The following is a 27,882-nucleotide window of genomic DNA, read 5'->3' as shown; positions in this document are numbered from 1 at the left end:
GCCGCCGCGCCGCGCAGGCGCCGTGGCCACTTCCGGGAACTGTCAGCCGCTCCCTCTGGGCCTCGGTCCTCCGCCCGCGCCCGCCGGAGCCTGTTCGCGTCGACTGACCAGAGTCCGCGAATTCAACGCTCCGAGCCCGTCCGTACGGCCCCGATCCCAGGTAAGGGGCAGCAGGGGCGAGCTTCGGGCCCTGCTAGCCTCCCCTGGCCCGGCCTCGCTCCCGATCTGAACCTGCGGGGGCAGTAAGGCGGGGGCTTAGGCCGCGGGGCCCGGAGGCGGAGGGGAGGGGCGGACCGGGGGAGGGGGCGGGGAGGCGGTGTTCTCTGGGGGCCTGCCGAGCCCTGGGGTCCCCACATGCCCAGATCCATTTCTCAGCGATTTTCAAGTTCCGATGCTCCTCCAATGCCAGAATGAAAGACTGCTTCTCCTGCGCTTCCTTCGTGGGCATTTATCACAGGCGCTAAAATTGTAGTGAATGGGATCACCACCCTCACCCCCGATCGCGCGTCGCGAGGCACAGTTCATTCCTTTCTTCAGCGTCTAGAATAGGGTCCCTGAGCGCAGTAAGCGCCCCTGGAATGTCTGTTCCTGTCTAGGGCAGCCCTGTATCCTTCAGCTATAGGGGGAACCTTTCCGAACCCGCGAAGAAGCCTCCGCCGAGTTCTTTAAGAATCTCCCCGCTTGAGTGCCGCCTTCCCCTAAGTCATGGTCGACCCCTGGCGCTCCGAGTCCTGCGTGCAACCTTTTTTTTTTTTTTAAGCACCTTTCTCATTTCTAATCCTCGAGTCGGACTGCCCAGCCTCCCTCCCATCCCGGCACCACCACTGCTTGGATGGCCCTGGGAAGGTTGCTCGTCTGAATCCCCGTTTTCTCATCTACATTAATAAGATCCTTAAGGGGTTTCTGAGGCTCCAGTGAGCTTGTTTGCGTACATTGCTTAGGATAGCCCCTGTCCCTTAGTATGTGCTCAGTTAAGTTTTATTCGTGCTTCTTACATTCTCTGTGTGTCTTCCCTTCCTCTTCTACCCTTCTCTCCCCAGATTTGTGGACCAGAGAAGTGTCAGATTTATGTTTCTGGCCCCAACCTGGTATTGCTCCACTGCTGGGAATATGGTAGGCCCTTTAATACATTGTGGGCTTTCCTGGTGGCTCAGATGGTAGAGCATCTGCCTGCAATGCAGGAGACCTGAGTTTGATCCCTGGGTTGGGAAGATCCCCTGGAGAAGGAAATGGCAACCCACTCCAGTATTCTTGCCTGAAAAATCCCATGGTCAGAGGAGCCTGATAGGTTATAGTCCATCTGGTCGTAAAGAGTTGGACACGACTAAGCTACTTCACTTTCTTTAATACATTGTAGTTTAGAATCTTTTATTATAAAGCCATCTGTTCTCATACTGGGGCTTTGGAATCAGAAGGCAGTGCTAACCTACTTTTATCTAATTCAACTCCTTGCTGAAATTACCTAAATTATCCTAGTTCTGCCCTCTTTCTTTAATCAGTTTTTAAATCTAACCTTTTAGTATCCAATAGACCCTGGGTGTTTCAGGTATCTATAAAAAAAAAAAAAAAAAAGGAGAGGTATCATTCAGGAGGATATTTTTGCCAGGTGAGGGAGTAGGTAGATGTAAGTGGCTGCTTCTCCCTCAAAGTATTCGGAGACCTTCCAAGGTTAATTCATCTGCTTATCACAGTTAAAGGAGGGGATCATCTTGGAAAAATAAACCTCCTGCTAGGAGGGAGAGGATCAGTAATTCCATCTAGTTAACTAATCCTAAACAGGTTCTCCCTAATGAGGTTTAGTCTGCTGGTCGAGGCTGGAATTGGAACCTGTCTCTGAACACTGTAGAGGGTGTGGTGACCTTGTCAGAGTACCTGGTATTGCTGGGTTGGGTGATGAGAGCAATTAAAAACTGGATGAATCACAGTCTCAAACACTGACCTTAAGTAGGAAACTGACATCCCTACTGTACAATTACTTTAAAGCTCCAGGGCCAGGAAGGTAAAGCCTGTGTAGGTGTTTCCAATTGAGAGGGTACTCCCTGGGGTGTATTTCTGGGGCAGGTTCAAAAGCCTTGGGTCAGAGGGAGAAAGGGAACTCATTTTTTGAGTATGTCTTTGGGGGTGGGCTTTGAACCACATGTGTTCACGTGTTCTCTCATTTAATCCTCCTACCACTGGCCTTGCTATGTCAGTTCTATGTCCATTTCACAGATGAAGAAAAATGAGTTTTGGAGATAGCAAGTGACCTGCCCACGGTTTCCTGGCTAGTGTGTGTCAAAGCCAGGATTCAAACCCAGGTCCCCTTCGCTCCACCACCCATGGCTAACCAAACATTAGGATGACTCAAGTGATAGGTAGAGAAAGGAACTGAGGGATGGACGGGTCCCCTGGAGTCATATTGTGCTACAGAGAAGTCATTTTCTCCCTCTCCATGCTGGCCATTAAAAAGTCATAAGTAGAAGTTTGTTAATATCATCACCTTTTTTGTCTGTCCCTTTTTCTTCTCTCTATCCTCAATAAGACAAGCTTTCCAGTTTTCACTTAAGTAGAAATCACAGTTTAGAAATGATAATTATCACCCTAGGACAGAAGGTTTCTTTTTCCTAGTGAAAAAAAAAAAAAAAAACCCAAGCTGTCATTATTCTCCTTTCACTGAGTTTCATGAACACATGCTGTGTTCACTGGTGGTGTCTTATGAATTGGACGAACATGAATGTTGTTTTGGTCTACAGACTTAAAATAGCCACATGATTATAGAAGTACAGGTCCTGAGTGTAGGTCCAAATATGGAACCTGAATGATACAACAAAATTAGAAGTGCAATTTTAGAAGTTAATTATGCCATTGAGTAAATGTTTACCTCTTTTGAAGGCTTTGCTCCATTGCTTATAACCCTGAGTTTTCGAATGAGAAAGCCTTTATGTTATTTTGAGTAACTGAGTAAAGCCTTTTGTAATGGCTAAGCATCAGAGAAAAAGAATTACGCATTGAGCATCTGGAAATTTATTTTTCAGAAGAAATTTAGGCGGTTTTACTTGAATTCATTAAAAAAAATTAATTTTCAGTTAGAGACTTCACCTGTGAGTTGCAACTTGCAGAACATGTACAAGTAAAAAAAAAAAATTAATGATCTTGAGCTTCCCCTGTGGTCCAGTGGTTAAGAATCTGCCTGCCAATGTAGGAGACATGGGTTTGATCCCTGGTCCACAGAGCAACTAAGCCCAGGCACCACAACTACTGAGCCTGCTGGCCGCGACGACTGCAGCCTGTGTGCTCTGGAGCCTGTGCTCTGCTATGACCCTCTCTCCTCAGCTAGAGAAAGCCCTCCTGCAGCAGTGAAGACCCAGCGAAGTCATAAATAAATAAATAAATAATTGTTTGATTAATTACCTAAATATCGTCATTCTTAGAATAGAATGGAAAACACATTTCTCAGCCAGTTCAAGATATCAGATGTTTTATTTAAGGGTATATTTATCTCTTTTTGACCCTTGGATTCCTTTACAACAATTAGCAGAGGCATTTCCTTTGCTTTCCACTGAGATTGATTTCTGCTTTGTCTGCTGAATTCTTATTGTTCACCTCATAACCTTCTGGTGGCCTTCCCATTCATTTCCTGCTTACATCAGAATTCCTGTCTCACATTTCTGTCTCCACCCTAAGTTGACTTGTACTTAAAGCATAGAATCTTCAGTGCTGTGAGAATGCCTCTTAGATATGATTTTAAGGGGAGAGGTGGTAAGGGTGGGGGGAGGGCACCTGGCTACTTTGAAAACATTTCTCCTATTTCAGGTAAAGCTTGCTTCATTAGTCTCTCTAGATTTGGATGCCTGTAAAAATAGAGAATTTGATAGGATTTTTTATTTAATGAGTTTCACAAACTCTGCTTTTCATTTAGTTACAATAACAAGTTTAGAGGATAAATAACAAACACCTGCCTAATCTTCACCAGTTGTTAACATGTTGCCACATTAGCTTTTATACATCTACTTTGTTGTCCTGAAGGAATGAAAATAAATTACAGGGGACTTCATCCCTAAAGCTTCATCTCTATCTCCTAAGAGTCGGAACATTCTCCTACCTATGGCCAACCATTATCATAGTTGGGCTTCCCAGGCAGCGCAGTGGTGAAGAATCTGCCTGCCAGTGCAAGAGACTCGGATTCCATCCCTGGGCCAGGAAGGTCCCCTGGAAAAGAGAATGGCTACCCTCTCCAGTTGGAGAAGGCAATGGCACCCCACTCCAGTACTCTTGCCTGGAAAACCCCATGGATGGAGGAGCCTGGTAGGCGGCAGTCCATGGGGTCGCACAGAGTCGGACATGACTGAGCGACTTCACTTTCACTTTTCACTTTCATGCATTGGAGAAGGAAATGGGAACCCACTCCAGTGTTCTTGCCTGGAGAATCCCAGGGACGGGGAAGCCTGGTGGGCTGCTGTCTATGGGGTCGCACAGTCGGACATGACTGAAGTGACTTAGCAGCACCCTCTCCAGTATTCTTGCCTGGAGAATCCCATGGACAGAAGAGCCTGGCGAGCTACCTTCCATGGGGTCTCAAAGAGTCAGACATGACTGAGCGACTAACACACACATTATCATAGTTAAGAAATGGAAAATAATTCCATGTTATGTGATAGATAGTCTAAATTCAAATTTTTCCTATTTTACAAAATATATTTTTGATGGCTATTTAAAAAATGTAGATTTACAGTCAAGTTTCATTTATAAAATTTGGTTTTTATAGCTCTTTTAATCTAGAACAACCTCCCCCAGGGACTTCTTTGGTGCTCCAGTGGTTAAAACTCCGAGCTTTCAACAGAAGCAGCAGGAGTTCAGTCCCTGGTTGGGGAACTAAGATCCCACGTGCAGTGCAGCAAGGCCAGAGAATTGAAAAACTAAGTGTACAATTCAGTGACTTGTAAGACAGCCACCCCACCCCGACTCCCAGCTTTTCTGAATGGTCCCGGTCAGTTCTTTTATAGGATGGCACACATTTCTGGTTTTAACTGTTTCCGCTTTATGTTATGTAACTAAGGCCACTCTCCTTTATTTCCTATAAACTGGAAATTAGATCTTGAATGGATTTAGCATAAATGTTTGGCATAAATATTTCATAGGTAGGTTCACCATCTCTTTTATTACCAAGCTTCTTCATAGTAGCCCTGTGTCCTGTTTTCATGGCACAATTATTAACAGGGCCCGTTTTGCTCTCTTGGAAGTATTAAGTGGTCACTACTTATAAGCGATGATGTGCACTTCAAACTGCCTCCCTTCAGGAAGCCCATCAGATTATTGTTCCACTACTTAATGATATTAAGATAGATTACTTGGCTAAGGTGGTGACAGATTTTTTTTTATGGTAAAGGCATGTTTTTTTGTTTGTTTGTTTGCAGTTAGTAAATAATCTGTGGGTGGTTCTTTTGAGACTATGACTATCTCATACCCCAGCAGTCCTTAACTCATGGTTTTAGAGTCCTTTGATGACCTTTGACAGAATAAATTCCACATTGGTGGTTACAGTGCTAACTGTATTTAAATGATTAAGATTTGAAGTTGAGATTGATTCTCTTTTAATGAGAGAATAATGTTTTATTTATTCCCCAAACATTTCAGGATCCCCAGACAACTTAAATATGGGTTGCCTACTATTTTAAATGCTTTTTTCTATTTCTTGTTGCAGCTTCTATCCTTTGAAAACACTAAGAATAATGTCCCTGCATCAGTTTTTACTGGAGCCAATCACCTGTCATGCCTGGAACAGGGATCGTACCCGTAAGTATGCCAAGTATCGACTTGGCTCCTTTATCTCAGTACCACTGATTCTCTTAGATGTTGGCATTTTTAAGAATCACATATTTCAGTGTCATATGTAAACAGGGACATAGCTTCAGAGAACTAGGTCAGTCAGCTGGGATTTTGATAAGGATTACTTTGAATCTGTAGCTTCACTATCTCTTTTAAAGCAATTCAGACTTGGTTTACTTTTTTTTTTTTTTTTAATGAATTTATTTGTTTGTCTGGGCATGTGGGATCTTTAGTTGCCACATGTGGGATCTAGTTCCTTGATCAGGCATCGAACCAGGGGGACCTGGACTGAGAGCACAGTCTTAGCCACTGGACCACCAGGGAAGTCCCAGTTTGCTCTTATTTTTGAATAAATCTTTGGCACATAAACAGTATACTTAAGGTTGTTGTTGAATAAAGTGAAAACCTAGATATGGGCCTCTATGTGGATATTTCAGAGAAGGTGATGGCACCCTACTCCAGTACTCTTTCCTGGAAAATCCCATGGACGGAGGAGCCTGGTAGGCTGCAGTCCATGGGGTCGCTAAGAGTCAGACATGACTGAGTGACTTCACTTTCACTTTTCACTTTGATGCATTGGAGAAGGAAATGGCAACCCACTGCAGTGTTCTTGCCTGGAGAATCCCAGGGGCAGGGGAGTCTGGTGGGCTGCCGTCTCTGGGGTCGCACAGAGTTGGACACGACTGAGGTGACTTAGCAGCAGCAGCAGCAGCAGATGGATATTTGAACCATGGCAGAATGGTGAATTCAGAGCTTCTACTTTGTGATCACGTCCTAAAGCTTCATAGCTTAGTTTCCTATAATTCTGTCTCTACTGTCCCATCTAAAAATAGGGTTTTAGAATATTTCCAATTATGTTTAATAGAAACATAAGTTATAATTTTTCTCATTTAAACTAGTCGATATACTCAGTATCTTAAAAGTCACATTTTTTTGTTAGGCCACATTCTAATCTGAAACATAGTTTTCAGGTTTAAATTTAGATTTGGATTTTGAAATCCCTACACACATCTTGGAGATTTAAAGAAATATGTAACTGGTTTCCAGAAAGCACTTAAAGTCTTAGAATTTTAGAGCTAGGTATTTATTCCGTAGTTTCATCTTTAAACAGATGTGGCTTTCCTAAGGAGTGAAGAAAAGGGGATATGATAGATGAGGGAGCTGTTAAATGATTGATCTAAAGTTTGGGTCATAGACTTTAATTTTAAGAAATCAATTTTTATTTTTTAAAAATGGATGAACTAGAAAGGAGAAAAATATCATATAAGTTCAAAAAGTCCATTATATATGTATATTCTTAATATTTTAGATTGGTTAAAGAGATTTCTCTTAAAAACAGATTTGTATTTTGTGATTTATATTGGCTTTATTGTAAAGAAAAACTTCAATTTATTTTATCAGTAGAATCAAAGGTATTTTTCCTTAGTAAACGAGTGGTTCCTATTTCAGTTCATGATAGCAATAATAAGAACCTACAAGCTATTTGCGGTGTTTCAGAAAGTCTACAGAAATTAAATATTTATCATTCGTAACATCAGACAGTAAACTAAAACGTCAAATATTTTACTGTGGCCCAAAATCATGTCAGTTAAGTATAGCTGTGTTGTTTGTTTGTTACTGGTTAGAATCCTTAATTGATAGTTGTGTATGTTTCTAATAAAATGAAATTTTTAGTTTCTCTTTAAAACGCTTTAAAATATGGGCTCCAAGTAGAGGTAAAAATAATAAAGGAATTCTTTAGGAGCCAAAATTGGAAACCATTTTCTAGAATTGCCTTCCTGTTCCTTCCTTCAATCTGTTTTTAAAATGCTCACTGTAGGAATTCCCTGGTGGTCTAGTGGTCATGCTCCAATTCAGGAGGTGCAGATTCAGTCCCTTCGGGAAACTAAGATCCCACATGCTGCCTGACATGCCACCCAGCGAAGCCAAAAAAAATTTCTTTTAATAAGTAAATAGATAAGTAAAATATCCACTGTGGGAATTCCCTGGTCATCTAGTGGTTAGTACTCCATGCTTTCACTCCCAAGACCTGGGTTCAATCCCTGGTCAGGGAACTAAGATCCCCACGAGCCATGCGGCACAGCCTGGAAAAAAAAAAAAAAAAAGCCCGCTGTAACAGATACCTTTTTTGGTGACAGGTTCAAATATTAACCTTTGACTTTTTTTCCAGAGATCGCCCTTAGCCCCAATAATCATGAGGTCCACATCTATAAGAAGAACGGGGGCCAGTGGGTGAAGGCCCATGAACTCAAGGAACACAATGGACACATCACAGGTAAAGGGAGTGGGCTCAGTGCGGCATTTCCCAGCACTGCACACTCTTGTAGACAGACAGCCTAGTAAAGAAGTCAGCCACCCCACTCAGAGTCGTGCAGCACTTACTGAGCTGTCTTTAGAGAATTTGAGAAAATATCCTAATATTGACCTCGGTCTTGAAGTGTGTCTCTGAGCCCCACTGGTACACAGAACTCTGCTAGTGTTCCTGAAAACACAGCCTCTGGGGACTAAACAGCTTAGATGGAGATGAGACATGAAAGCCAGAACCAGACAGCACGTCAGCTGGGTGAAACTGCCAGCCAGGCTGGGTTCGAAAGTCCTGAGGGAACACCGTGTCTCCCAGAACTTTCCTGTATGTTGTTTTTGGGGCGAGGAAGACATTCCAAAATACCGAAAAGGACAAAGAGGAGTGTAACCAAATACCCATATTCCTGCCACCCAGAATTAGCCGCTGTTTATCTTTTTTCCTGTGCCAGAAAATTTGGGAAATGAAAGATTGGATTATAAGGAGTGTTATTCTAGACAATGGTAACGCACCCTCTCACCCCCGTGCCCATTCCTGTTCCCCAGAAGGCGGTCTGAAGTTTGGTATGGTACTGTCCCCGTCTGCTTTTTATAGTTTCACTTGCATGAATATGTGTTATCGTTCAGTCACTCAGTTGTGTCCAGCTCTTTGAGACCCCGTGGACTGCAGCATGCCAGGCTTCCCTGTCCTTCACTCTCCTGGAGGCTGCTCAGACTCACATGCATGGAGTTGATGAAAGTGAAAGTCACTCAGTGGTGTCTGACTCTTTGCGACCCCATGGACTAGTCCATGGAAGTCTCTAGGCCAGAATACTGAGTGAGAAGCCATTCCTTCTCCAGGGGATCTTCTCGACCCAGGGATCGAACCCAGGTCTCCCGCATTGCAGGCAGATTCTTTACCAGCTAGGCCACCAGGGAAGAAGTATGTAGGTGGAGGTAGATCCAGCTGATTGCTTTTACCCACTGGTTAGCATTTCATGCCTCATTTGTTTATTCATTCCTGCACTGAAAAACATTTATTTCCACTTTTTCCTTGTGACATTGAAGTGCTAAATTGAGCGTGCCTAGGAAGATCTCCCGGAGAAGGCAATGGCACCCCACTCCAGTACTCTTGCCTGGAAAACCCCATGGACGGAGGAGCCTGGTGGGCTGCAGTCCATGGGGTCTAGAAGAGTCGGACACAACTGAGTGACTTCACTTTCATGCATTGGAGAAGGAAATGGCAACCCACTCCAGTGTTCTTGCCTGGAGAATCCCAGGGATTGGAGAGCCTGGTGGGCTGCTGTCTATGGGGTCGAACAGAGTCGGACATGACTGAAGCGACTTAGCAGCAGCAGCAGCAACAGGAAGATCTCCGTCCAGGAGCGAATATTTGTCTCTGGGAGACTTGCTGTACCCCAGGGCTATGCAGATCTCAGCCTTGCCAGGCGTCGTCAGCTCGCCTTCATCCCACCCACCCTGACAGGAGAGCTGGCCTTCCCAGGCTTGATAGAGTCAGACTGGCCCATGAGTGAGTGGTGGTCTCTCTCTGAGTTGCATTTCCCTGGTTCATAGAAAGGTTGCTGCTGCTGCTGCTAAGTCGCTTCAGTCTTGTCCAGCTCTGTGCGACCCCATAGACGGCAGCCCACCAGGCTCCGCCGTCCCTGGGATTCTCCAGGCAAGAACACTGGAGTGGGTTGCCATTGCCTTCTCTGCATAGAAAGGTTGAGCCACTGTTTATTAGCCACCTGGGTTTTCTTTTTCATAACTTCACTGTTCATAACTCCTAACCACTCTTCCACTGAATTTTTGTGTCCTTTCTTCTTGTCAATTTGTAAAAGACTGGATCTTAAAGCGGTGGTTCTGAGGCAGATTCCTAAGTGTGCAGTAACGTTCATCTTTGACAAAAACCCTCAATGAATAGCTGGGGAAGGTAACATCAGAGCAGTGTTGTTAAGAAAGCGTCAAGTAAAGGAGAGAGAAAAATGGAGCATTTTTACAAAGGTTTTCAGAACTTGGTGAACCGTTTCTTGATGCCAGATTTCAAGAGAATGTATTACTGTGCTGGGAAATCCTATCTGACAGCTTTTTAAAAAAAAAAAAAACATACTCACTTATTGCTGTGTTCGGGAAGAACTCTTTATTCTTTGACCCTTAACTACTGTAGTTTCTTTTTTATCCTGTTTTCTGGCTGAGTGATTGAGCCTCTTGCTTTCAACAATTTGGCCAAGCACATCAAAACTTACTCTCCATAACATTTCACTTACAAATTTCTCACGTCTGTCTTGGGTCTCCCTTCTTCTCGAAGTAATTTTTGCACTTAAGTGGGCAGCACAGGGACTGATGGTAAATGTTTTGTTTTTTTTAATTGGGACCCTTGAGTTTTGCCTCTGATGTTGATTAGCATAAAGATATCTTTCCCGCATCAGAAAAAAACAGCATATTTTGACCTTCTGCACCCCTTAGATTGTGTCCCCAGCAAAAACTCATGACTGTCTCTTCTGGCTTTGACCAGTGATTTGTGTGTGATGCCAGTCAGGGGCCAACTGGCTGTATTACCAAACTAGCATCAAAGACATAATTTCTATTTTGGTTGCTGTTTCTTTCCCACGGCCTTATTTCTATGAGGTTTGGCCTATTTCCATTAAGTCCCTTTGCCGGTGGCCTTGCAACCTAAAAATAAGCACCCTCATATTTTAAATTGGAATTTTAGCATTAGGAAATACTGAAAAAATGAGAAAAGGCCAAGATGAAAGACCAAAGAACTAGCCAAGAAAGTGAAATAGTTTTGTCCTTTCTCTCCCCTGCTTCTCCTTTGGAATCCTTTGTACTTGGGCCTGTTTTCTGTCCAGATGCTCAAATGACATTTTTCTTTTTTAGATCTGAAGAAAAAACTGTTGTTGGAAAAGTCTAAATATAACTCTGTGGCAGGAGACCAAAGATCAGACATACTTTCTCAGAGAGATAGTAACTATGGAAAAAGCAAACGCCCCTCTGAAGTTTTTTAGAAGAAAAATCTGCTCAGTAGTACAGAGGAAAAGAATATGGTGTGCATCAAAGGACAGCAGAGTCTGGTGCTTTTCTTTGACTTTTATTGTTGTTAAATATTTGATCACCATCTCTTAAAAAAAAAAAAAGATTTTACTGTGGAGTTTTAAACAGATGGCATATAAAAGAGTAATGCAATGAGCCCAGCCCCTATATACCCATCACTCAGAGTCAACAATTACCAATTGGTAGCCAGTCTTGTTCTCAACTCACTTTCCTTCTTCCTGTTCTGTTTTCAAGCACATCCCAGACATTGCCTCATCTCACATTTTCAGTTCCTGTCTCTAAAAGATAAGGAGTCTTCAAACAGTAACCAGTACAGTTGTCAGTTGCTTTAACTGGCATCCTCATAAGGTACACACATGGTTGGGATTAACTGATGTCTCTCCAGTTCATGGGTTCCTTCTCTTTTCCTTTGCTATTTGCTTGTTAGGAAACTGGAGAGATCGGTTGTCGGTCCTGCAGTGTCTGCCAGAGCCTGGGTTTTGCAGACTGCAGGCACTCAGTGCGTCACAGGTTTCTTCATGCTCTGTTTCCGTGACTTGCTGGTTGAGGTTAGGAGATGGCAGGTTCATGAAGGAGGCACGTAATGTCAGGTCATCTTTCTCTCTGTGATGTTAGCAACTGTTGATGATCTTTCCCCTACCCGTTATTTTAGAAGTGGCTGCACCATGGTAAGACTCTCTAGCATTTCCTCTCTATTAATTGGAATGCATTTATAAAGGACACGCTTACCTTCACCTACTGTCTGGTTATCCTGGAATGCAGTTTGTAAAGGAAAAGATGGGACAGACGCTCGAGTCCTTTCCTTTTCTTTTGAAGTCTTCTCATGGCAGGAAAACAGAAAAAAAAAAAAGATGCAGCACTAAATTAGCAAGAGATGAGAACTTGCCTTTTACTGACCGTCTGCCTTCCTCACTTTTTAACAAGTATGTGCTTTTGCATTACATTTCTGGGAATGTATCATAGATCATTTTAACCAAAGCAAGAAGGTATGTGCCTTAATGTTCATGCCGATTTTATCTATTCTATTAATAATAAGTGATTGGAAACCAAACATACAACAAAAGGATGTTTTGGGAAATTATTGTGATGAGATCCGTGTTCTAACATAATGTATAACCACTGCTAATTTACTGAAAGCAGAAGAAAATGCTTGCCATGATATTAGTGTCATTTGAGGGAGGAACATGTGTAGATATGAGATGGAAGTAGAGCTTTTTTTACTTTCCTGTATGTCCCATTGTGATGTGTATCTTGTGATAATATGTGGGTTTGCTGTTGTAGTTAAAAATAAAAATTTAAATCTTAATAACAAAGGCTGCAAAGCTATCCTGTAATGAATGGTTTTAAATAAAAAATGCACATCACTGAGAATATACTCCCCCATCTTTGTCCCTTTAGTGGTATGAATAATTGAGCTGACTGCTCCGGTAGGTGAATGAATATAAACTCCTCACACTCCTAAAGTCACTGCGATTTATGACTAATGGAGACTTTGATTCCTATTTTTTTATATAAATGTTAAGAATGTTGATTATTTTTAAGGAAACACCTATAATAAAAATTTCTTAGTGGTATTTCTATAACTTTAATGTTAAATTATATTTATGGAAAATACTTCATCAGTAAGTATAAAATGACTGAGTCATAGCAGATTTTACTCTTGGTGTATAACAAACTGCCCTTGACTTTGGGATCCTTCAGAGAGGCTTCCCAGGTGGTGCTAGAGTTCCGTTAGTGGTAAAGAACTTGCCTGCCAATGCAGGAGACTTAAGAGAAGGGGGTTTGATCCCTGGGTCAGGAAGATCCCCTGGAGGAGAGCATGACAACCCACTCCAGTATTTTTGCCTGGAGAATCCCATGGAAAGGGAGCCTGGCGGGCTACAGTCCATGGGGTCGCAAAGAGTTGGACACAGCTGAGTGAGCACCGGCAGTACTGACTCTGTTTAGGTCTCTTCCTAGTTTAGATACAAAGATACTCAAAGACTCTCACAGAACCTGTATCATATAGGAAAGGCATTTTGTTTAGTTTAAATAGCAGCTACCTTCAGAAGAATCACAATTTATATTTTACCCTCTCTATACTGAAGGTCGTTCACCCTGTACATTGCTATATTAGACAACGGTCTTCAGATCAGAATTCTAAAGCCATGGGAGTGGGTGGTGAGAATGCCCCTGCTTGGTTTGGAAGCTCCACAGTTATAAAGCTCTGTTCTGCCTGGCCTTCAGAAGATCCTGAATTACAGAACTTTGCAGAGGAGCGTCCTTGCCTTGGTGATCAGGACCATCGGTGGGGAAGGACGGGCTGGGGAGGAAGGTCCCAGGCCCACCTCCAGCCCGGCCCACCTGCCAGTGCCCCGTCTGTTGCGGCTGGCCAGGCGGAGCTGACGCCCACCATGTCTCACTTGCAGGTATTGACTGGGCTCCCAAGAGTGACCGCATCGTCACTTGCGGGGCCGACCGCAACGCCTATGTCTGGAGTCAGAAGGATGGTGTCTGGAAGCCAACCCTGGTGATCCTGAGAATTAACCGGGCGGCCACTTTCGTCAAGTGGTCCCCGCTAGAGAACAAGTTTGCCGTGGGCAGTGGAGCACGACTCATCTCCGTCTGTTACTTTGAGTCTGAAAATGACTGGTGAGCGCCATCCGAGTATTTTTATTTCTGTCTGTGGAGTTGTGTGTTTGGACCGCTGTGTCCTCGGTGACTTCTTGAGGCGCTGGGTACAGGCTTAACTATAACTTGAGCTCTTCCACATCCAGAGATGTTTTTTTCCTTTGAAATTCTCCAATCTCTCTGAGCATTTTTTCCTTCTTCTGAGTACAAGTCCAATCTCACATCTTCCTCACATTAATATCGAGCTGTAGTTTCCATGTTCTGATCTCCTAACTTGTTTGTTCTTTAAGATGCTACGACTCTTTTCACTCTGCACTGTCTACATTGCTGTTTTCTTACCCTGATGTATATAAATCTTAAACTTGAAAGAGTCCCCATGCCCTAAGGAATAGTTTTTTTTCCCCTATCTCTATTGACTAAAATATCTAGAATTCCTGCAGAGAGCAGTATTCTCCTGTCTTTAAAGTTTGCTAACGAAAACTGTGTCCTGGTATAACATTTTACTTATCTAAACTGCTGAAGTAAAAATTGACCAAAATCTCAGAAATAAATCAGCCTGTTGTACATGCTTTATACTGTAAACCACTCGTAGCTGAGCCCGTCAAAATACCCAGGTGTATTTTATGGCTAAGTAACTGATTTTAGCTACTCCTTCCTGCTCACTTTGATAAGGAAACCACTCTGCTCTACCCGGCACGTGTTCAGAAAGGGTGGTAAATGCCCTCCAACACGGAATTGTCATTTAGTGCGAAACTGGCAGTGTTTGTGTTTGTACTAAAAATAGCCGAGTACACAGTATTCTTCCTGTGTCCCTGTCTGAAGCAAGGAAAGGAAGGGATGGTCATGTTACATTATGTAGTTTAGTAAAACCTCAGAAATTTTGATCATCTGTGAATTTGCAACAAGACTGAATTTTGAATTAAAGACTGGTGGCCTTTCTTTCAAGCCCCTGTTAAAATAAGGATAACAAAATACTGCCCGCAAGAAATTGTTCAGAAGGTCACTGTAACAGGAGAAGCAGCTTTTTTCCTGGGTAGCCTTCAACCTCAGTGATTTGGCATTTTTATTCATTGAAAAATAGTTTCAGTACAGGTAAATTGGGCTTAACTGTGGGACACAGTACTGTCCCTTGAACAAGACGTGTGTTCAGTGGGATGTCTCAGCTATGGCACGGTACTTCATTGGTGGGATGCAAGGACTCTTAAAAAACCTCTAAAGGCCTTTAATGTCAAATAACTGGCACAAAACACATCAGACTGCTGTCTGTTTTCCAGAAAGGCCCCTATGAGAAAGATTCTCTAGAAAAGTGACCTAGCATTCAGCTCAAGAGTGAGTCTCCCAGCTCCTGAGTAATAGAACGGGATTGGTTTTTAAGCAGCAGTTTAAGGACAGAAATTGAATTAGGCCAGAATGATGACTGATCTTAGATATAAATAAACTATTTTGGGGTTGTTGTTGTTGTTGTTGTTGTTTGGAATCTTTTTTGGCATGTGGAATCTTAGTTCCCTGACCAGGGGTTGAACTCATGCCCCCAAATTGGCAGGAGGAGTCTCGATCACTGGAATACCAGGGAAGTCCATAGGCTTCCCAGGTGGCTCAGTGGTAAAGAATTCGCCTGCAGTGCAGGAGTCTCAGGAGACCCAGGTTCAATCCCTGGATCGGGAGCAGCCCCTGGAGAAGGGCATGGCAACCCACTCCTATGTATTCTTGCCAAGAGAATCCCATGGACAGAGGAGCCTGGTGGGCTACAATCCATGGGGTCACAAGAGTCAGACACGACTGAAGCAACTTAGCACACATGCACAGAGAATTAGCCAGAGGCTCATATTCAGCAAGAGGTTCTCATTTCTTGACTTTTCTGTGAAAAAATAAATTTGCAGCTTCATAGAGACTTAGAAAGGGAATTAAACTATTTTACAACCAACCCAAACTTAACCCAAAACGAAGGAACAAATCACTGAGTTATTTGTAATAAAAATTTAAGTGATGTCAAACCTCCATTTTTATTCCTAAGGTTAGGAATCTGAAAGTCCATGGTGGGGGGCGGTGGTACCAGAATTAATCTACAAATACACTCCCTAACGAGGATCCCCTGGTAGCCAGGAAAGTTCAGAACCGGCTGTTCTGGTGAAAATGTCAAAGGGTGAAAAGGAGCAGAAGGGCCTCTGCGGGTCCCCCTTGTCTTTTCCTTTATAGACGCACCTCCTCTCCAGCAGGAGCCCCGTGGGGCTGGTTTCACCTGGCGCACATCTGTGGGTCACCTGGGGACGGTTGCTTGATGCGTGGGTAAACTGAAATGGGTTTTCTCCTTTTGTAGGTGGGTGAGCAAGCACATTAAAAAGCCCATCCGCTCCACGGTCCTCAGCTTGGATTGGCATCCCAACAACGTCTTGCTGGCCGCGGGATCCTGCGACTTCAAATGCAGGTGGGAGCAGGCGAGGGTTGGCAGCAGCCTTCAGCTCCTCGTTCTCCGTCCTTCAGCAAGTGTTTGTGCGGTTCCTTTCTTTTATAAGGGACTGTGCCGGGCCCCACGAGGGACTCAAGAGATGAAAGGAGCTTGTGATCTAGAAAAGGAACGCCAGCATGTGCGGAAATCAGGAGGCAGAAAGAAGAGGGCGAGGAGGGGCAGGTGGAGGGGCTGCAGGGGCCAAACCAGGAAGTGTCCTCTGGCGGGGGGAGGGGGGCGCAGGTGCAGGGTCCCCCACCCCCACAGGTCATTTCTCATCTCACAACCCTGGCAGGGGACTCGGCGCGTTCCAGAGTGAGGCTGAGATTAGCAAAACAGAGCTGAACAGGGCGCTGCTGGGTTCCTTCTCAGCTGAAGCTCTTTATTTGTCATGAGCATGGGCCTGGAAGAAACAGGGCCACTTTGCTGAGCGCTTTAAGGATCATACGATGTAATTGCTTTTTAAAGCTGTTCTTTATCAAGAAGGCTCCCTCCCCGCCCCGCCCCCCCCAGCCTTTAGCCAAAAGAAAAGCAAATATATGTTGCTTCATTATTCGCTGGTTCGTGGGTTGGGAGATGGGGGTGCAAGCTTTCTTTAGTAAGCTGTGTGAAGACATTCCAGAAAACCTGTCTAATGATTTATATTCAAGAATACCCAAGTTCTTTTGGTTTGTTTTTTTAAGGATGTGTGTAAGAATTCGGCTGTGGGATGAGAGGACGGTAGCATCAGGTGCTTTGGGGAAAATGCTGACCCTTCTACTTGAGCAGCAGTGTAGCAGTTAGGGTTCAGAAGTTTTCAAAGCGAAGCCGTACAAAGAAATAGCACTGGAGGGCCAAGGGACTAGAAGGACCGACTCCCAGCTGTTCTCCAGCCCTTCTGCTTCCGTCTGGGTCAGAACAGCTTCCCACAGAATTAAGTCTTGGAATTAGAGAAGGAGACCGATGACCTGAGGCTGTAAAGGACCCGTCTTCATCCCAGGCGAGCCCTGCTACCCAGGCTGGACATTGACACTAGGGAGAGCCTGCCCCCTCAGCCTCCCTGGTGCCCTTGGCTTTCTCTTGGGATGTCCCTTTCATTCTTCAAATGAGTTAGTACCGGTGGTTTCCTGCAGGGCGGCAAATCGTTTCCCCTCTCCTGCTGTTTGTCCCTGTGGGCTTCCTGGACCACTGTTGTTGAGAATAATGGCGGGTAGCCTCGTTTAGCAGAGACCGCCGTGGGCTGGGGAGGGGCAGGCAGGACAGCATGGTCCTCCTCCAGATGCCCTCCAGGAGGGAAGGGGAAGGGCTTCTGTGTCTATCACCTGCAGATGCTGTGCCCGAAGAGCGATGCCTCATGGGCCGTAGGCCACAATTGAACTGACGCGGAGGCAGCCCGCCGAACCTTCTCCTTCTTGAGAGGTGCATGTGGGAACTTGCCTGTCGTCAGGTTTTGGTTTTGCTGAGTTGGTACCTTTGCGTCTTGGGGCGCCTGCCAGCAGCTGCCCATGGCCTGTTTCTAGTAGTACATATGGATGTTTTCATTCCTTTTTCCTTCTCTCTCTGCCCTTAAACCACAGAGTGTTTTCTGCCTACATTAAAGAAGTGGATGAGAAGCCAGCCAGCACGCCCTGGGGCAGCAAGATGCCTTTCGGTCAGCTGATGTCCGAGTTCGGGGGCAGCGGCACCGGCGGCTGGGTGCACGGGGTCAGCTTCTCGGCCAGTGGCAGCCGCCTGGCCTGGGTCAGCCATGACAGCACCGTGTCCGTTGCCGACGCCTCCAAAAGCGTGCAGTGAGTATTAGCCTTTGTCTGGGCTTACAGAGGAGCAGCGTGGGGTCTCTCCGCAGCTGGCCTGAGGCCTCCCAGTCCTGGTGGAAGTACAGGACACGAGCGTAAAAGTCCCAACCTGGCTGCACAGCAGCCTTTAAAGTCACCTTCACACGTTTAGATGGTCCATCTGGGGAGATTTTGAAGATTCAGGTTTCCCTTCCAGAAACACTTGTTAATGGAAATACCCATCATGAATCCTCCGAAGGAGCCTCCTGGTTTGCTCCTGGTCCCAGAGTTCCTTCAGGTGGCAGTTAATCCATCCCTGAGAATCCCTCACAGCACGTGAGCGTCATCCCACAGCTTTAGATGAAGTGGGGGATGTGTTCTTCCTCTCTGTGGTCGGTGAGCAGAGCTCCATTCACCCGGGGCCTTGGTGATGGCCGATCCCTGGCAGCCAGCCCACCCGGGGTGCACGCTGGAGGGGCCAGGGTTGCAGGGACTCGGGGTGAGGAGGCCCCAGCTCAGCCCTGAGGAGGGCGGAGGGCGTCCTTCAGAGCTCAGAGCTCGCATCTGCTGCTCATGCCTGGAGGGCAGAGGGGGCGACCGCAGTCCTTGCCGCTTATGAATCTCCGTTCTTTCCTGGCGCATCCTTCCACTGGCAGCTAGAGGGAGCCCACCTGTAAGGGTCTCCTGACCTGGCACCCTGTTCCCGGAAGCCCTCACATCTGATTCCCCCTGCCCCATGGCGGGAACAAAATGACATTTCAAAGAGAATGTCTTTTTTACTACTTGGATTGAACTGGTTGGTTTTTGTTTTGTTTTTAAATTTTTTTAAACATTCCCCCCAATCCTAAATTACATCATCTTCAAGATGATTTTTCTGCACATATATAGACACACACATCTTTTCATTTTCAACGCCAGTGGGATTATGCTGTGCATCCTGTACAGTAATTTGCTCCTTGTCCTTCAGTCATGTTCTGATGTCATGGCTGCTTGCTTTCTGTAGTTTACTATAACGCATAATGAGCTCTGAGCAAATGCTCACAAGCCCCTGTCTACCGTCCTACTGATGTATTATTTGCCTTTTCCGGTGCTGCAAGTCAGATTACATCCTCCACCCTTCTCCATCTCAGACATAAGTATTTCATGTAGTAAGAGCTAGGTAAGCCACAGGAAAGCCTCGGATGAGGTGTTAGGACTTTAATCCAATGCCAGTCATGCTGGCGGAGGAGGCAGTTGGAGGTTGCAGGGGTGACTTTCACATGGAGCCGTGTGAGCCTTCCCTGGTGGCTCAGTGGTGAAGAATCTGCCTGCCAGTGCAGGAGATGAAGGTTTGATCCCTGGGTAGGGAAGAGCCCCTGGAGAAGGAAGTGGAAACCCACTCCAGTGTTCTTGCCTGGAAAATCCCATGGCCAGGGAGCCTGGCGGGCTTCAGTCCATAGGGTCACAAAGACTCAGACATGACTGAGCACAACCATGGACGCATTTCTGCGGCATATGATCCTCCTTCATCAATCAGCACATTTGCTGCTGCATCTATCATTTCTTGGCAGATGACCATGAAGCATACATGTACCCACACACATGGCCCATTCATGTGTGAGGTCCTGGCTGGCTAACACTGTGTTTTGTTCGTCAGTGGCCATAGCTGCAGGCCCAGTGCCTGACGGGCACAGACTAGACTTCCATGAGTATCTGTGGTCCCGGCCCACTAGGAGCCCCTGTGAGCCCAGACGAGGATGGTGTCAGAGAAGGGCCTTCGGTCGTGACAGTGACAGTCAGCTCTAGGAGGCCAGAGAGAGGGGAAGCCCTGCAGGCTGCAGTGGTGCAGGAAAGCTGCTTGTGGGGGTGATGAGACCCAGGCCGAGTTTCAGAAATCAGGGTGGACTTCAGGTGGGCAGGAGGAGGGCATGTGGGTAACGGGGCAGGGGGCCAAGGCCAGGGCAACAGAACCAGGAGAGGGGGCACAGCCAGAGGGGCAGAGGCCCCTGCTGCTGCAGGTCACCTCGGGGCTGGCCCATGCTGGAGATTGCTGGAGGTCACAGGGCTTCTCTTAAAAAAAAAAAAAAAGATTTATTCACTTTAATTATTTGGCTGCGCAGGGGCTCAGCTGCCGCATGTGGGATCTTTCATTGCAGCGTGTGGGATCTACTTCCCTGCAGGGGACCTCATCTGGGACCCCCTTCATTAGGAGCACAGTCTTAGCCACTGGACCACCAAGGAAGTCCTCACAGGGCTCCTCTCGCGAAGTGTCTGTCCTTCACGCTGTGACGCCCCTTGAGAACATGTCCTCTGTCACCCCCCGTGTCTGACAAGGCTGCATGGCCCCTTCCAGTGCGTGTTAACCGGGTTCTCGTGTTCAGGGTCTCAACTCTGAAGACAGAGTTCCTGCCCCTCCTGAGTGTGTCATTCGTCTCAGAGAACAGCGTCGTGGCTGCTGTAAGTATTTATCTTATCTTCCCGCACGTGCCCTGCGTTTCATTCTTGAGACCAGAACAGGCCGTGCACTGAGGCTGTGTGCCCTGAGGCTGAGGCACAGGGAACAGCAGCCTCGTAGAAGGAACGGATCCAGAGGCCTCTGTGGTGGGACCGTCCGCTGGGGGAGCTGGTGGGCACCCCCGCAACCCGGCCTGACAGCTCCCCCATTTCAGGGCCATGATTGCTGCCCCATGCTTTTTAACTACGACGACCGCGGCTGCTTGACCTTCGTCTCCAAGCTGGACATACCCAAACAGAGCATCCAGCGCAACATGTCGGCCATGGAGCGCTTCCGCAACATGGACAAGCGGGCCACGACCGAGGACCGCAACACGGCCCTGGAGACGCTGCACCAGAACAGCATTACGTAGGTGCCCCGCCCGGCCGCCAGGGGGCGCCGCTCCCCTCTGCTTCCTGCCAGTCCCGTGATGGTCTGTCTGTGCCCTCCGGGCCCGGGCGACCCTTCAGGAACGGGGTGACAGGAGGCTGTAGCTTCCCGACTGCGGGCCCTTGTTTCCAGCTTGTCACAGAGAGCCAGCTCCACCCGCACCCCGTAGTCAGCCTGTCCTCCACACGCAGAGCACGGGCCCTGCCTTCAGGCAGCCTCTTCTGAGTCTCGCTGTCTCAGAAACGTGACTGAGAACAAAAGGAGACCGTCCTGAACGGCGTGTTCCTCTCGTAGGGAGCATCCGGCAGGAAGGTCAGTCAGACCCTGTCTGAAAAGTGACCGTAGTTGTCACTTCAGTCCTAGATTTCAAGTAATATGTACAAGTAAGATCATTCAGTTAGATTTCTCAGCAGCATCACGGTGCACACGAGGAGCCAGGTGGGTTTCAGCCATGCTTCACGAGGCCTCTAGTTTGTTCAGAAAGCCTGTCCTGACTGTGGCTGTGCCCGCCCCCTGCTCCCCCAGGGCCGCGCTGTGTGGCCCGGATCGCCCTGCTTCTCTTTACATCCCTGAGGTTAATGCCCATCCTTAACTTTTCCCTTTTGGCAGTCTCTTTTCTGGATACCTGGTAATAAAATTCATCTGAGCATTTTCTGAGTCAGGGTGCCCCAGACTACTATCCACAGACACCTTAAAGGAACTGGTGGACACTTGGTTTCCTGGAAACGCCGCTGCGCATCTAGGAAGGCTGCGTTCGCTTCCGCCACGCCCCTCACTGTCTCTTGCTTGTGCTTCCTTTCAGTCAAGTGTCTATTTACGAGGTGGACAAGCAAGATTGTCGCAAATTTTGCACTACCGGCATTGACGGAGCCATGACCATTTGGGATTTCAAGGTATTGTCTGTACCTCTCAGAACACATCTCTTTGGTGCTTAAATTCTTCTTGTGAGAAGACTGTTCCCCGTGCCCTTAACCCAACCGTCACCTGTAACGCTGGGCAGGAGTGTGGTGCGCTGGGCTGCCCCCAGGGGCTATTAGCAGGAGAGAGCCGCTCTGTCTCACTGAGGTGTCCGCACAGTCCCCGACGGGGAGCCGAGCGCTGCTTTCGCGGCAGGCCCGGGGTTGGGTCCAGCCCGGTCGAACTCTGTAGCTATGTTTTTATGAGCCACACCAACTCCTCTGACCAGCACTGGCTGCCGGCCTTCGGGTGCCGGGCCCGGGGGCTGGCCCTGAGGATTGGCCATGAAAGGCCCTGGAAGGGCTCGTCTGGCGGGAGAGAGAGGACAGGGTCGGGGAGCTGGGTGAGGAGGAGTCAGCACCTGTTTTCCCGTTGGGGAGTGTGGGGTTGGGGGGTGCTGCACAGACTGCCTGAGCGGCCTCTTCAGGCGGGGTGAGTTTCAGGTAGCAAGTGGTCTGGGCTGTGGTGGTCACCGTGGGCTGGGCAGAGACCCCTGGAGGAGCCTGGCATGTCTGTGGGCAGTGGGGGCAACTCTGGAGCCCACTTGGAGAGGCGCCCGCCATGATGTGTGGGCGGCCTGGGCTCCGGGCCTAGTGAACAAGTGACCAGGACGTGCCTCCAGCTATGGTGGGGGTGGCCAGGAGGTTCTGGACCAGCGAGACTTAGGGGGCCGGATGGAGGGGTGTTGTGAGTGAGGGACAAACCCCGGAGGCTTCTGCAGCCTCCAGCTTCGGGGTCGGGCGGGTGGCGGGGGAGGAGAGGCGGACCAAACCTCCAGAAGTGGAATGTTCACAGAACTCTGCCTCTGCCTATAGGGCTTCCACGACGATTGATGTTTCTGCCCCTACAAGTCTCTCCCCCTTGTTACTTCGCCGCTTTGGGGCGTCCGCACCTGTGTAATTAGCTCCACCTGGGTGGGTAGCGCCGTCCTCCTTTGATCCCTGCGGCCAACCTGCCTCTCCTTTTGTGCGCTCGTGAGCACGTCCTCCTCTGTGATCCGTCCCCCTGTGAGCCCACGCTCGGTGTTGTGGACCCGACTGGCTGCGTGGGGGTTACAGACGTGGGAGTGCCTGCCATCAGGGCACTAGAGTGCGGGGCCAGCGACACAGATGATATAAGCACATAGGAGCCTTCCCTCCCGGGGTGTAGCTCCCGGCCTGGGGACAAGGCAGCGCACAGCCTGGAAGGACCAGCAGGGGGCGCCCTGTCCTGGCGAGTCCGGGTCTCCGATGCAGGTGGGGTAATGGGTGAAACGCTGGGCTGGCCAGTCCCTAGTGATGATCCGTGTTCTCCCCGCTGCTCCCCAGACCTTAGAGTCTTCCATCCAGGGTCTTCGGATAATGTGAAGCTGAGCGAGCCTCCAGACCCAGCATGAGGACGGACCGGCTGCGCTGGGGCAGCGCTGCCATTCGCACCGGGAGGGGAGCCCGCCGCCAGGAAACACTGAAGATGCACGTGGCGCAAACCTCGTTGTGTGTTTTGTTTGAATATAATTGGTGAAAATGTTGGTTTTTTTAAAGCAGCCGTGATTTGGGTTTTGTTTGGGGGGTTGTTTTTGTTTTGTTTTGCAATTTCATTCCATTCTTGACCAAAGCTTCTCTTTAAGTAGTTTATTATGGAACGTTGTCAACACTAACTTAAAGGAAGGGGTGGGGAGGTATGTAAATTGTCTGCTAAAAAAAAATAAAAACACTGAATATGTTTTGGGTTTTGTTTTCTCTATACTGTTTGCATTTTTAATAGGGAAATGTGGGTGAATTCTTTGTCAGACTAGTGAATTTGGGGGGCAGAATCTTAGACTTAGTTTCCTGAATCGAGCCATCTGGTATACCCTTCAACCAAAAGAACCATTTCTCTAGTGCAGTCTTTAACCCGGCAGGACTTGGGCAGAGGAGGCACCCTGTTCCCAGCTTGTTTAGAGACGACAGACAGACCTCTGCCGAGCCGCCTCTTCCCTGTGGGTGTGGTGGGGGGCAAGGTGTGCAGTGGGAGAGAAAAAGCACATGTTGTCATTTTGGTTTAGAGATGATTATACCCAAACTCAGTTATCTTCATCATAAGGAGAAGCCAAGTTTGACATTTCAAGGCTAAGACTCCTGAGAGGCGCAACAAAGAAAAAGTGACTGGCGGGGAAAATGAATACAGCATGGCCTTGAGCGTGGCCTGGCCGCGTGCCCAGAAATGAGCATTGGTTCCCACGTGACTCTAGTACTATTACCGTGGGTAACTGCGTTCTCAAAGGACATCGTGATGTTCTGAAAAGAGCATATTTTGCCCTGCTGCTGACCCACGGGAAGCACCACTTCCCTCCTGGAGGGAATCCCGGCCCCTGGCACCTGCCTCTGTCCGTCTGCTGTAGCGTCCGCAAATGGTGCAGACGCTGAGAGCTGGAGGAGGAGCCTGGTTCTCCCCTGGGGCCTCCAGAAACCTCCAGCACCCATTCAGGTACTGAGGCGGGCTGTGGGCCTCTGACCTCCAGCGCTGAAAGAGAAGGCACCTGCGTGGTCTCAAGGACCGCCCCCCTGCCTCCCCAGCTGTGTGAGTTCCAGCAGTAACAGAGAAGGAGTCCACAAGGTCCATTCAGGAAAGGGTAGGAAGGAGTTCCCTAGGAGTCTGGTGGTTAAGACTCGCACTTCCATTGCCGGGGGCATGGGTTCAGTCCCTGGTCGGGGAGCTAAGATCCAGCAAGCCGGGTGGCACAGCATAAAAAGAAAGGGAAGAAATAGGATTGGGAGCAGTTTTTCAAATAGGGTCAGAGCCCATTCAGAGGTTGTAGGAGAAAGCATTCTGCACCACGTGGAGTCACTTCTGTTTCAGACACATGGGGGAGTGTGGAAAAGGCCACAGCGTGTACCCATGGGGATCGTGACCACAGTACAGTTTGAAAGCCACTAAGGTAGAGTCACTCACCTGAGTGGGGGTTGACGAGGAGCCAACACTGCTGGTTCTTGCTCGGTCCAACACGGCAAGGTGTGCCTCACACCAAGGTCCCCGTGCCAACACCAAGGGGAACGGTCGACAGGCATGCACTCCTCACAGCGGGCTTGAAACTGGGACTGCCACATTATAGAGATGAAAAAACTCAAGTCCAGAGAGCAAGTAAGGGCTGGTATCTCCAGAGCCCAGGGGGGAACCGCCAAGCATGCTCCCTGCTGGGCCGGGGCAGGGAGGGGAGCTGCCTGGCCACCCAGCACCACATTTGGGATATGGGTGCTGTCACTGAAACCAGGAAGGGATCTCCACCCCCCACGCCCCACCCCTGGCAATACCTGTGGGGTCTCCTGGTAGACCTAGGTTTCTCATTGAGCCATGTTGATTGATAGGGACAGAATAAAGAGACACAGTAGGTGATTATTTAAACAGTTAAGCTACCCCATGGACTGCAGCCTACCAGGCTCCTCCGTCCATGGGATTTTCCAGGCAAGAGTACTGGAGTGGGGTGCCACTGCCTTCTCCAATCCCATGAGGAGACTAAGTAGAAAAAAATATGGGACTGTAAGTAGGAAAAAAATACAGCTAGCTGCTGTAAGCTAACGAGCAGGTTTGCTTAACCACAGAACCAAGCAGGCTTGCTTGGCAACAAAACCATGCGACAGACGCACGAGATATGCCCCCAAAACAATGAGACAATGGTGGCACGAGCCCCACATCCTGCCCAGTGAGCTCAGAAAGGTAATAATCCCTCGGACATGCTCTCTGCTCTCATGAAAAACAGTCATTGGTGGCCGTGTCAGGACAAGCAATTCCCCTGCCCAGCCTGGAGGGGGAGCTGATGATGGAAGCATGACGTCTACTCAAGAAACAGGTGTTCTCCCCCTCCCCACTTTTCCTTTGATTATAAACCTGTAGCCCACCAAGTTCTCGGGCTGCAGCAGCCCTTCGCCCACCTGCCTGTAAGCCTCACAAGCCCCCTAATAAATCACTTATTATCTATCACTTTGTGGAATTCTTTCTGCGCTGAGACATAAAGGGGTGGTATCAAACCTGTTCAGAGCCCCCAGATGACACCACATGGGTTCAGCGTGGCTTGGGCCGTGAGTAGGCCCAGGTTGAGGCGCACTCGGCGTGTGTACCTGGCCTCCATGCGGCATACCTCGGCCATCCCAGGCTTACCTTGGAAGGAGGCTTAGGGTCTCTCCTCTTTCTTCCTCCCCACAGGGTACTGGGTGGCATCCTTTGATCTCAGGGAGAGACCCAGTGTCCCCATCTGGGGGTGGGCACGGGCTGAGACTGAAGGAGACCAGGGTGGGCGCTGCTGGAAAGACTCCCTCCCTGGCCTCCTGCTGCCCGGGCCGGCCCACCACCTCCTGAGTCCGGAAGCCCAGAGCGAGGCTGCCCCCTTGTGACCGAGAGGCAGTAAGGCCAGTGCAGCGAGGAGGAAGGCGCAGAGAGCCGGGGAGGAAGGAGTTGGTGAGCCTGAGACCCTGCACCAGGCCTGGGCCCACAGCCCTCCCCAAGTGGGCCGGCCCTGAGAAATCGGCAGGGGCGCGGGGCTGTCTTCCTGGGAACCCTGAGAAGGCAGAAAAGAAGGGAGTGTATCGCATTTTCATCCCAGGGAACCGGGGGAGGCAGATTCCAGGAAGACACACATCTTAGTTCTTGGAATTCCAGGTTCTCCCCACCCAAGGACTTGCTCCACTGGAGGCTTAGAGCACTGTCCCCCAATGGAGCCATTTCAGATAACACCCCCCGTCGCTTCCCAGCTTGAGGTGTGTTCCCTGTCGCTTGGGTCTTCCCACAAGGACTGCAAGGCCTGTGAGGTAGGCGAGCAGGGCTTGTTAGGACTCAGCCTCACTTTACAGATGCGGAAACCCAGGCACTGCAAGAAGAGTGGTCTGAAGTTACACTCCAGGTTAAGCAGCTGAGTCAGAGCTGGGTTCAAGATTCTGACCCCACGAGTTCCTTCATTCATTGATTCATTAGGCAAATGCCTACAGAGTGCCTCCTGAGCGAATAACACAAACACGCTTTCTAGCATTGGCTAGCCAACTGGCTAGCCATTGGCTCATCAAATCAGCTCAGTTTCACAATGAGGGAAGGGGAGGCCTTGGATGTGCATATTTGTTAGAAAGCTGCTGGGGATGAGTAACAGAGAAACAACTCAGAAGTGGATTCCCCGGCTCATGGCTCACGTATCTGAAACCCCTGGAGGCAGGCTGAGCTCAGGCTGCCGTTGGAGGTTGACCAGGGAGGGCTGTGGTCATTTCCTGGGACTTTCTGCATCTCAATCCCCACCACCCTCACTCCCCCACTCCCCGTGTCATCTGCTGCTGCTGCTAAGTCGCTTCAGTTGTGTCCGACTCTGTGCGACCCCATAGACGGCAGACCAGGCTCCCCCATCCCTGGGATTCTCCAGGCAAAAACACTGGAGTGGGTTTGCCATTTCCTCCTCTAATGCATGAAAGTGGAAAGTGAAAGTGAAGTCGCTCATTCGTGTCCGACTCTTAGCGACCCCATGGACTGCAGCCTACCAGGCTCCTCCGTCCATGGGATTTTCCAGACAAGAGTACTGGAGTGGGGTGCCATTGCCTTCTCCGCCCTGTGTCATCAGGCTTCCCAAATTCCAGAAGGTATTGCTTTCCTCTCTGTCTTCATCCGAAGTCCTGGGCTTTGCTTTGACCAACTCTTAGGTCACAAGTCCAGGACTAGGGGATCGGGTGAGAGCGTTGCAGAGGGAGGAGGCCACCATCAGAGGTGGGGCTCAGTCCCACCTGGGGGAGTTCCCTGGGCATCTGCAAAGCTGGGGAGAGGTAAGTGGAACCCAAGGATTCAAGTGTCACCTCGGCATTGAAGTGCACTTGTCCTTATGGGAGGGGGGGTAGCCGGTACAGTTCACTTGAAACTTTTTTCTGACTAAAGCCATCACTTATATTTGCCACGGCTGGATGTGGTGGTGTGGAGTTGGGGGTGGGGGTCCTGCTAATAGCCCCTCAGTGTCTGCCCAGAGCCAGGAAGGAGCTAAAGTTTACCAAATACCCTGTGTGCTCATCTCAAAGTGCTCCTCACCTTTGACGCATTTCCTCCTCCCGGCCACCCGCAGGTTGGGATTGTGTAATGGGAGCCCGGACTGGTGAGCCCAGGACTCTGTTGAGGGGGTCAGGGACAAAGTGACC

At 48.5% G+C, this 27,882-nt stretch overlaps 1 protein-coding gene and 1 long non-coding RNA gene across 5 annotated transcripts; one reads left to right on the top strand and one right to left on the bottom strand.

Moving 5' to 3' along the window:
* Nucleotides 1-23: 23 nt before the first annotated feature.
* On the top strand, nt 24-23,471 carry ARPC1A (actin related protein 2/3 complex subunit 1A). Of its 2 annotated transcripts, XM_019987094.2 has the most exons (11): nt 31-160; nt 1,041-1,113; nt 5,681-5,772; nt 7,976-8,080; nt 13,548-13,770; nt 16,067-16,174; nt 17,752-17,964; nt 20,310-20,385; nt 20,598-20,791; nt 21,615-21,705; nt 23,077-23,471. In XM_019987094.2, the coding sequence occupies exons 3-11, from the start codon at nt 5,709-5,711 to the stop codon at nt 23,113-23,115; spliced, it is 1,113 nt and encodes a 370-aa protein (XP_019842653.1). In that variant the 5' UTR covers nt 31-160; nt 1,041-1,113; nt 5,681-5,708; the 3' UTR covers nt 23,116-23,471. The 2 variants fall into 2 exon arrangements, with proteins under 2 accessions (XP_019842652.1, XP_019842653.1); XM_019987093.2 differs by lacking the exon at nt 1,041-1,113 and having other exon boundaries at nt 24-160.
* On the bottom strand, nt 10,895-26,095 carry LOC109578105 (uncharacterized). 3 transcript variants are annotated; one of them, XR_011564123.1, is made up of 3 exons: nt 25,883-26,095; nt 24,680-24,825; nt 10,895-11,956 (listed from the first exon to the last, which is right to left on the bottom strand). It is a non-coding gene; the product is annotated as an uncharacterized lncRNA (long non-coding RNA). The 3 variants fall into 3 exon arrangements; XR_011564122.1 differs by lacking the exon at nt 10,895-11,956 and adding an exon at nt 16,174-16,313; XR_011564124.1 differs by lacking the exon at nt 10,895-11,956 and adding an exon at nt 23,305-24,250.
* Nucleotides 26,096-27,882: the final 1,787 nt, after the last annotated feature.

The sequence above is a fragment of the Bos indicus genome, chromosome 25 (genome assembly GCF_029378745.1).
Source record: "Bos indicus isolate NIAB-ARS_2022 breed Sahiwal x Tharparkar chromosome 25, NIAB-ARS_B.indTharparkar_mat_pri_1.0, whole genome shotgun sequence".
Classification (NCBI taxonomy): Eukaryota; Metazoa; Chordata; class Mammalia; order Artiodactyla; family Bovidae; genus Bos; species Bos indicus.
Note: the sequence above shows the minus strand (reverse complement) of the source record. Positions and strands in the feature narration are given on the sequence as shown.